Source organism: Nycticebus coucang, chromosome 24, assembly GCF_027406575.1.
Source record: "Nycticebus coucang isolate mNycCou1 chromosome 24, mNycCou1.pri, whole genome shotgun sequence".
Lineage (NCBI taxonomy): Eukaryota > Metazoa > Chordata > Mammalia > Primates > Lorisidae > Nycticebus > Nycticebus coucang.
This window is the reverse complement of record NC_069803.1, coordinates 32,862,818-32,879,937: the sequence shown is the minus strand read 5'-3', so window position 1 is coordinate 32,879,937 and position 17,120 is coordinate 32,862,818. Positions and strand designations below refer to the sequence as shown.

The window sequence follows — 17,120 nt, the reverse complement described above, 5'->3', positions numbered from 1 at the left end:
CTTTTAAAGACAGCAATGGCCTAAATATTTAGGTTTTCTTAATTCCAAAGTCACTTAATTTCTACTGTACTTCTCTGTTAATAAATCAGGTTTACGATTCCTGTGAACTGTGTCCCAATGGTGCTATCACAAAGCTTATTTGCCAGAAGAAGTTTGGGTTGGTTTTGTGAGCAGGACGTCCCAGGCCACCACAAATGATACAGAAGATGATGTAGCATTTTGCAATTGTAATGTTCCATTTAAATGCTAAATAGTAATAACTGATCTGGTTCCAAATTGTTCATTAACTATCTCCACTGCCAAATTGCAAGCTTTTCTACATGTTTGTGCTAACAGCAAATTTTAATTGTTTAATGAGGATTTGAAAGCAGCTCTTTTTGTTCCACACTCGGGCATTGGTAGTAACATCCATATCATTTCCTTTGCAGAGAGAACTAGTGCTAATTATACAAAAGACTCTAACAGTGCTGGAGTTTGAGGAGGGTCCAGCACCTGGTACCTAATATTTTGCCTAACTGAGCTGTCTGTGATGGGGTCGAAGTGTCAGGAGAAAACAATCTGTGCCTGCCATACACCCAAGTGCTCCAGCTAATTTAATCTGCAGTTAGCATAGTTTTCTTCTTCATTTGCATAGATAGTTTGCATAATTTTGTTTCTGTTTGGAGAGGCTGTTCTAGAGGTTGTTTTATGTGTTAAATTTGCTGCTACAGCATGAAGTCATTGGCATGTAAGGGTCCTAATCAGCAATATGGTCTGGACACGAGACACCACATTGCCCCTTCCTTTCACCATACACACGGTGCAACATTTTAAGTCCTTCCAAGGAAGAAGTGTGTGTGTTTGAGCTGGAGAAGTGGGAGGAGAGACATTGATTTAAAAAAAAAATTGGAATTATTCACAGGCTCAGAAAAAAAAGGAAAACTAATATGAGAAAGTTTGGGTACTTCCCAATTTGTCTTTACCTTTTTGTTCATACATTTGTTTGAAAATAACTGTACTTGCAACACTGATTTTCAAAACTTTCATTTGATTTTTTTCTAGTTCTTTCCTGAGTAGAACTATCTAATAAATACTAGAAAGAAGTCTGAGGAAAATGCAACCTGAAATTATGTAAGCCTAATTGCTTCCTAGAGAGGTCCACATATAATTCTGCCACATGTGTAACACACAACTCTTACTGGACCAGGCTGGAATTCTTTACAAAGGGTTATGTTTTGTGGACTGCAAGCAGATGGAGCTGGAAATGGCTCAGTTCCTGTGTCTGGAAAGGAAGCTGGAGGCTTTGGCTTCAGCACACACCACCTTATTCCCATGGCTATATGCAAGTGCCTATTGTATACGAGGGTGTGAATTTTTTACTTCACAGCGAAGGAGGAGAGCTGACCTGAAGCACCTTCTTCCTTCAGGGGGACACAGAAGTCACATGGCAGCAGGCCTTGTCTGCTTCTGCCGATGTTTCTGAGACCCTGCCTCTACTGAGCCAACTCGTACGATGTTTGTCACTGTGTTCTGAGTACCATGAAGTACCATTCCCTCGCTCCCATCACGGGCTATGTTCTGTTTTTAAGAGAATTTTATCCTTACTCTAGAGAAAGACTTACACTGTTTTGTCAAAAATTCAACTAAGAGCTGGAGTTGTTATTAGCCTGGTGTTATGCACGAACTTGATGACAGCACCCACCGCCTCCCAGAATGATATCAGGAGGTGGTTGCAGGGTGTCCTCACTGGAATCCCACCCGGCCATGAGGAAGAGCCAGGCATCCACCTGCTGCAGCCCAGCGGACCCAAGTAAGAGAAGCCAAATGCCACAACCACTAACCATATAATTCCATTTGTATGACGGGTCCAGAATAGACAGATCATAGTGACAAGATGCAGAAGAGGGGCTGGAGGGGGCGAGGGAAGGGAGAAGTGGGGGCCCCACTGGTTGTGGGCAATGGAAACACTCTCAAATTCAGAGGTGGTAAGGGTCACTCATTCTGCAAATATATCACACTTAAATGCACACTTTAGAAGAAGGTGAATTTTATGGTACATGAGTTACATCTCAGCAAAGCAGTCATTTTTTTTAATGAATGAAATTATTAAAACAAAAGAAAGCCACAGAGCTAGGACTACTTGCAGCTAACTTACACCCTCTCAGCCAGGAGTGCCTGTGATGCAGACAAGCTGTCCCCCACAGTTGTCCCCCCGAGCTTTTCAGCAGAAGCTTGGGGTCTTCAGCTCCATGAGGACACTGTGGGCCTTGGAGTGAAATATTCCTGGGTCCAAGTCCCCCATCCCTTTGCCTGGAAGGAGTGACTTTGCTGTTTGCATTTAGGTAAACCAGGGCTAGGATTTAGGTCTTTGTGAAATCTCAAGGATGCCACCAGGGCTGTGACCCTCAGCTGAATCACAGAGGCCACTGGGGCCATCTATATCTCAGTAAAGATTTGATGCGTCTGGGTCATCCTCCTGTGTTTCAGAGGCCAGCAAACCTGTTTCCCAACAAGTGTGAGAGAATCTATCTTTTAGGGAGTGGGCTTAAGTTATCCCACTGTGGATACCAGAACACCAATGTATCAAGGAGCAAGGAGGAATTACTCTCTTGGGAACTGGGAACATGAAGACTGTGAGCCCCATACACCCTCTGCCTATAACCAGGCAGCTCATGAATTTGCAGAAAGAATTAGCTGTCCCATGGGCCTGATTTTAATGTTGTTTTAAGATGTGTTACACATTTCCCTTTGATCTTGCAGGCTGGGAGGTCTCCCTTCTCTTTAAGATGGCTTCCACGTAGATACTTGAAGGCAGATATCTCTACCCCCTTCTCCAGCTTCTGACCACAGAAGCAAGTTGTTGTCATTGAGTAGTATGGAGTTGTGGGCTTACAGACTTATAGGTTGGCTTGCTCAATTTTCTTGTCCATGCAGAAGCTGTGATAGCCCCTCACTAGCTCATTAGGCCTTGGGTTTGCTTCCTAAGTGGCAAGCCCTGAGATGGGAATTTGGGAGGGGGATTGGGGGCACCAGTTGAGGAGCAGGGAAGTGATTCTGGGTGGGAAGCAGTGGACAAATGGTGTACAATCCATCTAGTTGATGCCTGGGGATATGGGGTAGTGGGGAGCACAGAACACAGGCCTCAGAGCTGTGCTGCCCCAGGACAAAGGTGCTGGACAGTGATCCATCAGTGGCTGCACTAGGTCCCTGAACCCTTCTGGCCTGGTCTGTGTGTGAACCAAGATGGCTCCACTGGTCACTGGGATGTGAGAACCAAGGCATGGGGTGCAGCACCCATGGGTTCACACTTCCAATATATATGCATTTATCATTATTCCCCCAACTGCCCCTGATCCAAGGCCATCAGCCAAAAGCAGGGGTGCTCCATCTGCACACCCTCCTCCCCCACCCCTCTTGGAAGCACCAAGCCTGAGGATTCTCCCCCCTGGTGCCTCACTGGACAACTCAGGCTGTCAGGACTCCTCCAGGGCTCTGTCCAGCTCTACTGGCCTTTGTCCTGTTTCCTGCCTTAGAGCCCCCAAGGCATTTGGAGTTTCCTTGGCATGGAACACCTGCCATGGCACTGGACCTCCTGGCTCCACAGCCCCTGCAGGGCTGGACCTCCCAACCCCATGCCCCCATGCCCCCATACTCCGTAAAATAATTTAAAGAGGTTTATTCTGAGCCAGATTTGAGGACCATGACCTGGAGCCACATCCAAGAAGCCCTGAGCAAGTAGACTTGGCTATCATGGGGTCACAGTTTGGTTTTATACATTTCAGGGAGACAGGAATTACAAGTGAGGTCATAGATCAATACATGGAAGGCATACATTGGTTTGGTGCTAAAAGGTGGGACATCTGGAGGGGGCACCCATAGGTTAGAGGTAGGTTTAAAGATTCTTTAGTTAGTTGACAATTGGCTAAAAAAGTTAGCCTGTGTCTAATAGATCAGGAGTGAGCGAAAAGGAATGCTGAGTTAAGGTAAGTCTGTTAATCAGAGACAGACTACAGGACACATGCCCAGACCCTTCAAGTGGTTTGTTGTATATATTGAGGACCTGCAGGTAGGTCTTACAGAGCCTTAGGCCTGCTAATGAGTTACAAAGGACACCTCTAAGAAGAGAGGGGGCATGATGAGGCATGTCTCCTTTCTCATAGCTAACAATTCAGTTTTAGGGATCCCCTTAGCCAAGAGGGAGTCCAGTCAGTCAAATGCTAAGGGTAAGCCATAGTCACAGAACCCACAGCCCCATGCAGGGCTGGAGTGGACCCCCACCCCCAACCCACATCCCTTGTTGGATCTCCCAACTCTACACCTCCTGCAGGTCTGGATCCCCCCAACCCCAAACCCCCAGCAGGGCTGGAACTCCAACCCCACACCCCATTGGGCTGGACTGGACCACCAATCCCACATCCTCTGTTGGGCTGGAACCCCAACCCCATACCCATAGCAGTCCTAGACTCCCAAACCCACACCTCTGGCAGGGCTGGAACCCCCAACCCCACACCCCCAGCAGGGCTGGAACTCCAACCCCACACCCCATTGGGCTGGACTGGGCCCCCAATCCCACATCCCCTGTTGGGCTGGAACCCCAACCCCACACCCCTGGCAGGGCTGAAACCCTAACCCCACACCCTGGCAGGGCTGGACCCCCCAACCCCATACCCCCGATAGGGCTTGCCTTCAGAAGTGTCTCCACTGCAGACCTGTCCAGAATCCCCAGATTAGGCTCTTGCGCCTTGGGTTTATTCCTGCCAGGCAGCTCAGCCACGGCCACCACATTCACTGCACTTGGTGCTTGTTCAGAGACAGCATTCTCAGACTTTCCTGTGCTGTGCGTCATGGTGTCGTGTCCCATTGTGGTTATCTGGGTGCTCTGCTATTTACCCACACTCAGCACACTGCCATTCACAGTTGTGCCCACTAAATGCATGTCAAGTGCCTGGAAATGCCTGCTATGTGCTCCTGCCGTGCTGGGTGTTGGATATGTGCCAGTGTCTTCCCATCACCTGGTGTTGGAGGGAGTCCAGGTTACCTGTTTTGAAACTTTTATGTGACATTGCATTAGAAGTTGAAGCCATCTCCCCTCTGAAGGACTGGAGTCTTTTGTCCCAGCCTCAGGGTTGTTTTCACTTACTGAGAGGTAACTGGAGTCAGGGGTCAGTGTTTGCTGGTTCAGGTTTAGAAAACTAACATCTAAAATCATAAGAAAACAGTGACTGTTATTTTTAGATATGATTATCTTTGATTTCGGTAAGTTAATGTCTCTAATGAAAATAGAGGTGAGAGGAGAATCATTACCTGTTTGTAAGCAGGATCATAGTTTGCTGATGGCTTCTGCTGGCTTCTGTGCAGACACTGAGGTGAGAACAGAACAGAGCAATTTGTGCCAAAGGGAAGTTCTAGGAAACTGCTTGATGAAAATCAACCTTCATCATTAAACGTGTAGCAATGTGATTTCCCCTGAATAATACAGCAGTTTCTTCATAAGTGAAAGGTTTATTTATAAATCAAGAAAAGCTGCTGGCTTTCAGTAACTTAATCCAAGATCAGAGAGTTTTTAAATTACATGTCTCTCAGTGTCGGCCTACATGAGAAACAGGGAGAAGCTCTCTGAAGGAACGGTACTTACGTGGAACAGCGCGTGGCAGTGGGGATACGTGTGCCATAGTAAACTGTGTGTGCAGTCAGGGAGGCATAGGGAGGCTTTTAAAGGAAAAAAATGAGGATTAGGTAATTGTTTTGAGATACTTAATAATTATCTTTAGTCATGAAGATCAATAACAAGAGTGCTACCTGTCAGGGTGTGCAGGCAGCTGCTGGGCAGATGTCCTTGCTGAAGTATTTTTGTGTAAACTTGGGATGATCGTTGTGGCTTTTCTTTTCTTTTTTTTTTTTTTTTGAGACAGTCTCAGTTTATCACCCTTGGTAGAGTTCTGGGGTGTCACAGCTCACAGCAACCTCCAACTCCTGGGTTTAGGCGATTCTCTTGCCTCAGCCTCCCGAGTAGCTGGGACTACAGGCGCCTGCCACAATGCCCAGCTATTTTTTTTTTTTTTTTGCAGTTTGGCCGGGGCTGGGTTTGAACCCACCACCCTCAGTATATGGGGCCGGCACCCTACTTACTGAGCCACAGGCGCCGCCCAAGGTTGTGGTTTTCTAGATTCTTTTCTATTACAGGCATAGAACCCTCCCCAGCTCTATTTGCTAGGGTTTTCTTAACAATAGCAACTCCATTTGATTCTGACAACTTTCACTAGGGAACTGAATAAACAATCTTTCTTCACTGATGGAGACTAAGGGTTTGTTTTTATCAGTGAAGTTTTTGACACATATTCTAAGATTCACGTACTGTTACTCACCTGGTGCCCGTGGAAGAGATAAATAGCAATTGTCCATCAACTCATGAATGGATTAATAAATTGTGGTATTTGTACACCATGGAATATTATGCAGCTGTAAAGAAAGATGGAGACTTTACCTCTTTCATGTTTACATGGATGAAGCTGGAAAATATTATTCTTAGCAAGGTATCCCAAGAATGGAAGAAAAAGTACCAATGTACTTAGCTAAGTACCAGGTACTTAGCCCTAATATGAAACTAATTTGTAGCTTTCATATGAAGGCTATAACCCAATCTCAGTACAAGAATATGGGGAAGGGGGTAAGGGAGGGGGAGGAAGGGTGGAGGGAGGGTGATTGGTGGGTCCACATCTAGGGTGCATCTTGGAAGGGTGCAGGTGAAGTTTACTAAGTGTAGAGTATAAGGGTTTGAACACAATAATTAAGAAAATACCATGAAGGCTATGTTAACCAGTTCGGTGAAAATATTTCAGACTCTATATGGAACCAGCACATTGTACCTCATGATTGCATTATTGTACACAGCTATGATTTAATTAAAAAAAAGGGTTTTGACTTTTGTTAAGTGTTTTTTTATGCATCATTTGAGATGACAAAATATTTTTGTCTTTCATTCTATTAATGTGTTGTATTACATGATTTTTTTTAAAAAATTGAACTCTCCATGCAGTCCAGAAGTGAATCCCACTTGGTTGTGGTGTATAATCCTTTTAATATGCTGCTTAATTACATTTGTTAGTGAGGGGGTTTTTTTGATGCTTTGTTTTGTTTGAATATTTTTACGTCAGTGTTCGTAAGGGATATTTACCTGTAGTTTCCTTTTACTGTAATGTCCTTGGCTAGTATTTTTAGCAGGGTGATTCTGGCCTCATATAGGAAGTATTCTCTTTTCTTCAATTTTTAAAAAGAAGTTCAGAAAGGATGGTATTAGTTCTTCTTTAAGCGTTTGCTAGAATTCATCAGTGAAGCCATTTTGTGGAAACGAATTCCTTAAAAGCCCAAGACTCTTGAGCCAAATCATAGACTCTTGACACAAATCATAGAGCTGAAAAGGACCTTACAACTTTTCTTGCTCAACTACTTTATTAATAATTACATTGTCATGAGGAATTTGCCTACAATTGTATATTTACTAGCAAAAGTAGAGTAAATCCCTGGCCCCCTGATTCTGAGTATAATGCTCTTTGTAACACAATAGTCTCCAAGTAAAATGTCTTTGTACAATATAAAATTGTACAGGAGATACTGCACACCCTCTGCCTGTATCTTCTCTCACATTCCCTCAGTTTTCTTCTCCACCTGATATCACCTGAACTCAGGGGTGAATAGGCATGCCACTCACTCATAAGGAGGGTCCTCAGAGCAGTAACACAGAAAGAGACTAAAAGAGGAAGGATTAACTGGGGACACAAAGGCAGCTGCACAGAGGCCCCCTCTGTCCTGTCTCCAGCCCCCACACCTGCCACTAAAGTAAGGAAGCAGGTGTCATGTGACTAGCAAGTAGTGACATCAGTCAGCTTCCTCTGCCGGACTCAGAGCAGACTCCCAGGCCCCACCAACAGGGTGATGCTAGGGTGCCAGGATGGGTGCAGCCCAGAAAGCATTTTGTCAAAGGAAGGCTGCCTCCTAGACATAGTAGAGACCAATTAGGCAGAAATAAAGGGTCAAATTAGAGGCTTTCTTCTTTGCAGCCTCTGGTTCTGAATATCAGAAAGAAATACTACAAAATAAAAAATAAGAAACACTCATGAAAGTTATCTGTTTTAAAGAGAATTGGGGGCCAGGAGTGGTGCTCACTTCTGTAATCCCAGCACTTTGGGAGGCTGAGGCAGATGGATAGCCTAAGCTCACAGCATCAAGATCAGCCTGAGCCAGACAGACCTTGTCTCTAAAAAATAGCCAGACGTTGTGGCGGGAGCCTATAGTCCCAGCTAACTCTGAAGGCTGAGGCAAGAGAATCGCTTCAGCCCAGGAGTCTGAGGTTACTGTGAGCTATGATGCCATGGCACTCTACCAAGGGTGACAAAGTGAGACTTTATTTTTTTAAAAAAAGAGCATTGGAAGCACAGGAAGGCTATTCTGAGGTCGGGCTCCAAAATGCATCACACAAAGCCAGGTTGGTCTGATGGACGCTCTGTGGAATGTGCTGCTGTGATGAAAATAAAGTGCAGCTAATTATAGCTCCTTTCCCTCATAATCCTAATTTATGATATTCAAAGTTAGAAAAATTTACTTCAATAAACAAAACATTATTCTTTCAGAATGTAAATTGTTTGGTATGTTTATTGGAACCCTAAAAAGGGTAGTAAGCAATCATTTGTACAATCAGGCAGCCACAGCCTGCCCTGATACTCTAGCCGCCCCTGCGGCTCTGTGGGGCACAACTGGGCAGGTCACAGTGCAGGTTCCCACTCAGCAGGTACAGGTGGGCTCCATATTCTGCTCTCTGATGAAGTAGCTGGTCCTCAGACTGACAGTGCTGCCAGGCCAGACTGTGCCTGACTCCATCCTCACTATGGGACTAACCCTGAGCCCTGACAGCTCCAGTGATCCGTTGCTGATTAGGGACTGTCCCAGTCACATGATTTCTGGCTGGACGGCACAGCCCTACACCTAGCAGGGTTGGCCCATCACAGATCTGCAGCCTCCTGTCCCTGCAGGCAAGGCGGATGCTAAAGTGACTGGGTTTGGGGGGCATCTGCCGGCAACCAGATCGCCCTGTATGGCTGCACTAGACCCAGTTCTTGCAGAAGCTCCTCATGCAGAAGCAGGAACTGTGCATCAGTTTCTGGCTCACCCTGGCTGGCCACCAGGACAGAGCCTCTTTAACACTCTCGGAACAGGCAGGACCGTGTGTTACCTGCCTCCCTCTCTGCTGCGCGGATCAGTTGTCTGGCACGATCTGAAATCATTTGGGTCTGGGGGATCAGCTTCTTTCCAAGTGATTTTCTTGTTTCATCTCTGTTCCTTCCTCATCTAGGAGAAATGGGCCTCCTGAGGCCAGTGTGACGTGCAAGTCTGGCCACCAACCTGCCACTAGCCTGGGAGGAGGACCATGGATGGCATTATTGAGCAGAAGAGCGCATTGGTGCACAGTAAAATCAGCGATGCTGGCAAGAAGAACGGCTTAATTAATACCAGAAATTTCATGGCCGAGAGCAGGGATGGGCTGGTGTCTGTTTACCCAGCTCCCCAGTACCAGAGCCACCGTGTGGTGGCCAGCACTGTGCCGGCTGTCCTGGACAGCAGCAGGAATGAGCCTGTGCAGCAGCTGCTGGACCCCAACACCCTGCAACAATCGGTGCAGCCCCACTCCCGGGCCAACATCATCCTGTACTCAGAGGGCCTGCTGCGCTCCTGGGGCGATGGTGTGGCCACTGACTGCTGTGAGACCACCTTCATCGAGGACCGGTCCCCCACTAAAGACAGCCTGGAGTACCCTGATGGGAAGTTCATTGACCTGTCCACCGATGACATCAAAATCCACACGCTGTCCTACGATGTGGAGGAGGAGGATGAGTTCCAAGAGCTGGAGGTCAGTGGCCTTCTAGGAATGGGTGGTGGGGGTTCCAGGGCTGCAGGGGACAACCTGTGAGTACCTGACAAAAGTTAGGGAATGAAACTAGTGTTCAAAAGTGCAGAGAAACTGAAGGCGTTCTTGGTGCCCTTGCCTGTCGAATGTTTGTGGAAGATAGGAGTAGAGAAAGATTACATGGACAGCAGTGAGCTTGGTCAGAGATGACCTGAGGGGGTGGCCGTCAGATGGGCCAGCACTGGGGTGCCAGCTGGGAAACCCTGCTGCCTGTCACCTGTCAGGGGAGAATTGGAGGACATGTGGGAGCAAGATGAGAGGGACACTGGGTCCCAGAGTCACAGAGGCTGGAAGTGGGGGGGGGGGGAGGTTGGGAGGTGTTTCTGCTGTCACAGGTGGGTTCCTTGATTTTACATTCCAGAGTGTCTCCTGAGAGATTAGAGGTTTATTTGTAGAGCTAAATGTTGCTAGAAGAAATAGTAGAAATTGATAGCCTAAAAGGCAGAGGAGTTAAATTATTGGATGAATCATTTCTTCAGTTGAGGGCATCTAAACTACATGCCCAGAAATGTGCATCCTGGATGTGGTGTGACAGGGCACATGCACCACATCTGTCCCTGTAGAGAGGACCCTGGCAGGAGTGTGAGAGCCACTGCTCAGGGGCAATATCAGGGGACAGGGTGCCCAGGTCCCCAGAGTCATCCCCCTGCAGTGGGGCCACAGGGGGAGTGGCACAGAGAGACAGAAGAAATGTGATCAAAAGGAAGGGACATTCATTTCTGGCTAAGCAGGGGGAACATTTTCATAGGTGGAGGATGCTGGTGAGAGCAGAGGATCCAGGTCCTGTGGAGGAGATGGCCCCCAGCAGGGATCCAGGGGGCTAGCCTGTCCGGAGTCGGCCTGCTGCTTGCCTGGGAGAGAAGGGGGGTGGGGTAGAAATGGAGGGGCCCATGTGGGATGAGGTCAGCACAGGTGGGGACTTGGGGCAGATTGGAGATCATTTGGAACCATGGTTTGGAGGAAGTGAGCATTTTAGAAGACTCCTGGAGAGACTATCAGGTGAGGACTCAGTCTGACCAGGCTCACACCTTCCTCCAGTGATGCAGGTGACAGGCAGGTGGGTGTGCTCTGGAGGGAGAAGGTTTGGAGTAGAACTAGACCCCACCCAGGGAAACCACAGGGGAGTGATGGGCCAAGGGGACAGCAGGTCAGGTCTGGAGGTACTGATGAGGACCAGGCGCAGCTGCAGGGAGACACTGTAATTGGAAAGGAGAGTCAGAAAGGAGGTCAATGTGGGTGTCAAGCAGCCCCAGCAAGCGGAGCCCCAGGAGACTGGCTGGTGGAGGTGGGGAACTGTTGGGGAGAAGGCCCAGGACCCACAACAGCCCTGATTGCACCTGTGGGGGTACAGGCTCATGCTCAGCAAGGGGATGAGGGCAGAGTGCTTTAGCTTGTGTCCTGAAGGCTGTGTTAAGTGTCTGCTGCTCCTGAGATCTGAAGGTTTTGCTGAAAGCAGAAGTGAAATGCTACCTGGATGCAGAAAGTTAGGGAGGTGGAAGCATGAAAATAGTCTGAGCTCCTCACGGGAGGCCTGAGGACTCTGCACCAGCTTGTTCTGAAAGTATCCGAAAAAGAGGGTGGGGCTTGAGCTCAGCGCAGGGGTCAGAAGTCCCCTGTGGAGGCAGGTCCCACCCTGATGCATCCTGACAATGAGGGAAAGGAGGCTTGAGGGATGGTGGCAGGAGAGCTGCAGTCCAACAGGACATAGGGGCAGAGGCAGCTGGCCTCTGCAGGGACTAATGGGTAGAGATGCTGAGACCCGCTGCACATGGGGGACAGGGTGGGGGAGACATGAACAAAAAGAAGTAAGATCTCACAGAGGACCCTGTCAGCCACCTAAGGGAGACTAGATTCAGGAAGGGTCACAAACTCAGATGGGAACGGTCCCTAAGAGTCGGGAAGGCACCCTGAGGAGGGTAGGCCTAGAGCCTGAGAGCCTGGGGCTTCCAGAGCTGCCGACCTCTGGGGCCCAGCACAGCCACTGCCTCAGCGAGTGGGCCATGCCACTCAGGACATCAATCCTGAGTGGATTGTTTAGAGTAGCTGAGAGCCATATGCTCCTAAATTAATTCACAAGACAACCTGAAGTGTACAGGCGTTACATGGAAGAATCAGGAACTGCGTGTGGTTGGCCTTGACTGTGGAGGGATTTCAGTGGGAAAACTGTGGTCAGACCTGTCTTCAGAAGCTGCTCTGGCCAAGGGTGGGATGGGGCTGGAGGGCAGATGGAGACAGGGAGGGGTAGAGGGCTAAGATCACCCGGTTCACCCTCTGCCCCCACTGGGAGGCCTGTCAGAAGAGATAAGGACAGCATTAGCAGGTGACAAAGTATCTACAAAGTGAAATTCACTATTGATATACATGAGGAGAGAAGAGTGGCAAGGCAGGAGTCAGAGACCTCCCACAGCCCCCAAGGCTGCCAGCAGAGGTTTTCAGCTTTCTTGTGAGTTTTTGGAAAGTCAGCTGAAGTGTATAATAAGCCCCAGTAGTAGAAGGCTTGTGACATAAGTAGGCTGAAAAGGAAATTCTAAGTGTCTCTACCATCCCTTCTCACTGTGTGTGTTTATCCCACCACCACCCCCTGCAATCCCCCCCTGCGCCATGCCCACACACCTCTCTGGAGCAGGTGCACTGCTGGGGTCAAAGGGACGTGCCTGGTGCCCCACATCCTCTTGGTCCTCAGGTAACCTCCCTGCTGCTGCTCACGATGCACTGCACTCAAGGGAATCTTGTCCTCTTTCTTTAAGTCTTGCGTGGGTTTCTGACTGAGCTTGCACATAAACCCAGCTGATATTTAAATGCAAGTTTTTTATTCCTAGTATGCCTGAATCCACATTTTGGCAGTCAATTACCAATTCCATCTTATTGTAATAATTTTTCCCGTAATGACCTCAGCAGGGACATGCGGGGTTTAGAACTCTAGAAAAGTCTGGAGTCTACTCAGAACAGTCTCTTAAATTAGCGGTAGGAGGTCGATGGAGGAGACAGGCTTGTCTGTCCTGGTGGGTCCAGGCTTTTGACGGAGGTGCAGACTCCAGGGAGGTGAGCTTTCCCGCCCAGTCTTGTCCCCTGTGCTAGGACAGGGTGCAGTGCACCAGAAACACCTCTCAGTAAAGCAGTACCACGTGCCTTCATGAGAACGACAGAGCCTCCTCTGCACTCAGTGTTTGTCTAGTGACCTTCAGTGGTGGTAGGAAGATGGGGCATGTTGGCACTTATATCCTGGCAGGAAAGGTGCTTCCAATAACACTGATGGAATAGCAGATTGTCTGAAAAACAGGCTGCTCCTTACGCACCTAGTGAGAGCTTCTGCTGGACACCCACTGAGCCCGCCCCCAAGAAAAAATAGGGCTGCTCCCACAGCCTGCAAGGAGCAGAACCGAAGATGCTGTGTGGCTGCTGTCATTCCTACAACGCTGTTTAGGACACCAGTGGAGGATTTCAGGGGTCACCCAGAGTGGTTAATTTGGTCCTTTATGAATTCAGTGAAAATGAAGATATTTTCTTAGAAATAGTCTTTCAATATTGCTACAGTGTTTTTTGTTCTTTTTTTTGTAAATGAAGAAAAACTAATGACTGATTAGAAGTGCCATTATACAAAAAGTTCTGTGGTTTACTCTTTTTTCCATTCCATTAAATATTAAAGGGGCTGTATCGGTCAGCATTTGCTGCCTAACTAATTACCCCAATTGTAGAGGCTTAATGAACTCATTCGCTCATGGTTCTGAGGGTCACCCAGTGGAGCCAGGTACAGCTGGAGGCTTGTTCTGCTGGCCTTGCCTGGGCTCACGCATTTGTCCCTAGTTAGCAGCTGATGGGCTGGACAGCCCTGCTAGAGAATGTTGGCTGGCTGTTTGCCACAGTGACAGAGGTGACTGCCTTACCCAGCAGACTGTTCTGGGCTTTGTCACCTAACAGCTGTGCGAGGGATTCCAATAGCAGCAGAGATGGTGAGTCTCACTGTACAAGGGCATTTTAAGTCTTGGCCTGTGTCCTACATGTGCTGTCTTACTGGGTAAAGGAAGTCACGGGGCTTCTTAGGGTCACAGTACAAGACAGGCACAACAAATTGCCAGTACTACTGCCATTGAGCAAAAAAAAGCACAGACTCTGGCAAAATTCTGTTTTAAGATCATTTAATTGGACAGAATGACAATAGCCATGAACATATTGTGACTGAAACAAAAATAGTACATATTGATTGGGAGCTCTTTCCAGAAGGTAGTTCTGCTTCAGAAAAGGAACAAAAATGTAATTGTAATTTCTTTAGGATTTCTGTATCTTCACTTGGTCTATTGCAAAGTGACACTGTTAACTGAAAAAGCACAGTTTTCAGAAAGCCTTCCCCTGGGTGGGAGCAGGCCCTTTCGCTGGGCCTCCTGTGTGCTGGGACCCGGCCAGCCTTTGTCCTGGTGTCGTGACCAGGGGAGGCTTATCCTCAGCACTTACGAGGCAGAATTCCCAGATCCAGAGAGGTTTGCTCACCTGACGTGCTTCTCTTCCAGAGCACATGGGGTTTTCAGATTGCCTTGGCGGTGGTGATAACATGAACAGGTTTTGTAGCTCCGTTTGAGGATATGTATGGAAGATCTACAGGCATTCAGCAGGTGTGTGATTTGTCATGCTCCACCTTAGGTCACCGAGTGGAGTGGGTCCTCGTGTTATACCAGGCAGGAGCACTTAAGGGGGCCTCTGAGGGTGAGGGCACACAGGAGCTGCTCATTATCCAGTCACTGTGCCCAGTGTAACCACAAAGGCACCCATAGGGGTGCCTGCAGGACACTCCAGGTGTGAATATTGGACCTGATGTCCCGAAGCCCAGGCCTCTTCCTTGGTATGTGACCTCTGCTTCATTCGATTCCCAGCCAGGAGCTAAAACTGCAGCCTCCAGTGCCACCAACAGCAGGAAGCCACCTCTCCTTTTCACACAAAGGAAATTAGAGCAATTTCAGGGACAAGTAATAAAGCACTTCTACAAAATATACAATTTGAGTGTAAACCTGTGAAATCAGGTAGCTGGAGACCTGACAGCCTCTTGGTGTTAGAGATGATGACTGGACATGGAAAGGCATATTATTGCCCACTCATTTGTGAAAATGGAAAACCTGCGAGGCCCTGGGGCACACGGACTGTCATCACTTGGACACAGTGACCCTGTGTCAAGCTGAGCCTTTCCTTCACTGAAGGAAGACGTGGTGGGGGGCGGGGAGGACACCCGTATTTCTGGGGCATCTTCTCTGCTACACATTCCACATGCATCCTGCCTCCTAGTCGCATGATACTGGGGACCGGTGATATGGCTGTCCTCTTCCTACATGCGGGCACTGAAGCTTGGGCTGTTTCCAAGATCACACAATTGGCTTTGCTGGCAGCCCTTGGATTTGAGATGGATGTGCTGACTTTAGACTCTTGTCGGCTAGTAACAGTGCTGTGCTACGTTAGGGAAACAACATCTGCACTGCAGTGAACTTCTGCCTCAGCCCTGGGCCACATCCACCCACAAAACACAAAGCTGAGCTGGGGTTGTCCCAGGCCACTTCCCTCCTGTGAAAGCTCAGCTAGGCCTCTCCAGGACCCTCAAGCCTATCTTCCCATTCAAAAACTTGAAATGTGTTGAAGGATGTAGAACTTTATAATGCAGCACTTACACACACTGTATCCATAAACATGGCAGAAGGAGGAAGTACTCTACACACATTTGAAGTGAGAATGAGATAGAACAAGAACAATGAGGAGAAGAACCAGCCCAGACAGAACACAAAGAAGTTGGAAAATAATAGGCAGCGTTTTGAAAATTGTTTTTAGTATTCCCAGAGAGATGTGTGGGACCGATTTGGGTTGGATGGATATCCTGGTTTTTGTTTTGTTCCTTTGTTCACCTCCTTGCACCTGCTTGAACTTCAAAGACCAAGTTGAATGGAAGTGGGAAGAGTCAGGGACTGTCCTGGCCTTGCTCCCAGTCTGGGGCAGAAGCATCAGGCTTCTACAAATAAGCATATAGGATCAGCTACTGTGTTTGTAGACACTCTATAACTTTGTTGATCAGATCTCTTCCCGTGGCCTCCATGCCACTAGTCAAAACTGTGGGTGAGCAGAGAGACCTGTTAGTCTGGGGCTGCCTTGATCAGGGAACTATCTACAGAAAATGAATCATTGTCATTGTGAGGCTGTAGTTATAGTAACAGAATCCGGTGTTTCTGAATTTATATGTAGCTGTGAGGTTTTCCTGATATGGGTAATATCAATAGAGAATGAGTATGACACTGTTTGACAAATGTTTGAATAATAATGAAGAGAAAGCTCATAGTTTTGAGTGTCTTCCCTTCTGAGTTTTGATGAAATGCTAGTTAAATTTTGATTATAACTCAGCTCGTAGTTTAATAAAGTCTCCCCGAACTTGGCTGATGGCCCTCTTGCCTCAAACAGAATTCAGTACAAATAGAAAGAATCCTTTGGATTCTCCTGTAGATTTGCTCAGTGGCTCATTAAAACTCTTCTCTTCTAGGCCCGGCTGTCTGCAGTGCTCAGTAGCTCTCTGATATGTGCACAGAGCACGGTTCTTCAGTGTTAGCCTAAGGGCTTGAGAATCTCATTCTACTTGACCACTGTGGAGTAAAAAACCTCATTTCCTACTCATCATATTATCTTACTTTAAGAAAAAAATGAGATGATAAACACTTAAATACTAAATAGAAGGAGCACAGTCGTTTAGTTGAAGGTATTAGTGATGATAATGTACTGCTTTAAAGAGAAACAGAATCTCTGGGTTACAGTCCCATCCAGGTATCTATTAACCATGCTGTTGGGAACAAGGACAGAACACATCATTGAATCCAAAGATGAGCCCAACTTTTATTTTAGCCAAGATCTCTCATTTTTTTTCTGCAGCAAATAAATGAACTCTCACACAGAAAGAAACTGTGGTAGATGGTAGCCACCCAGATCCAGGGACTCTCAGTGTACTGGAATTTCCAAAACAGTGAAAAGAGGAGCTTTGTTGGTTCAAGAATCTGTAGCTGTTGAAGTCAATAGAAGGGTGAGGGCCACTTTGTCCTGTGCATGAAGAACAGACACGTGGATTGTTAGTGGGACCTTCTGTTTATGGGGAGGAGCCACGTGGGCAGAAATGAGACAGAGGCCCTCCTGGTGAAGGGTGCACTGGAAGATTTCTGTCTGGCCCGTC

General features: G+C 47.6%; 1 protein-coding gene across 4 annotated transcripts in view; it reads left to right on the top strand.

Moving 5' to 3' along the window:
- The window catches only part of SYNDIG1 (synapse differentiation inducing 1), a 128,001-nt gene that overhangs the window by 50,775 nt on the left and 60,106 nt on the right, over positions 1 to 17,120 (top strand). For all 4 annotated transcript variants that reach the window (XM_053578811.1, XM_053578810.1, XM_053578813.1 and 1 more), the window contains exon 2: positions 9,326 to 9,880. In XM_053578811.1, coding sequence (XP_053434786.1) covers positions 9,401 to 9,880 — 480 coding nt within the window. In that variant the 5' untranslated portion in view covers positions 9,326 to 9,400. The remainder of the gene's footprint in view (positions 1 to 9,325; positions 9,881 to 17,120) is intronic.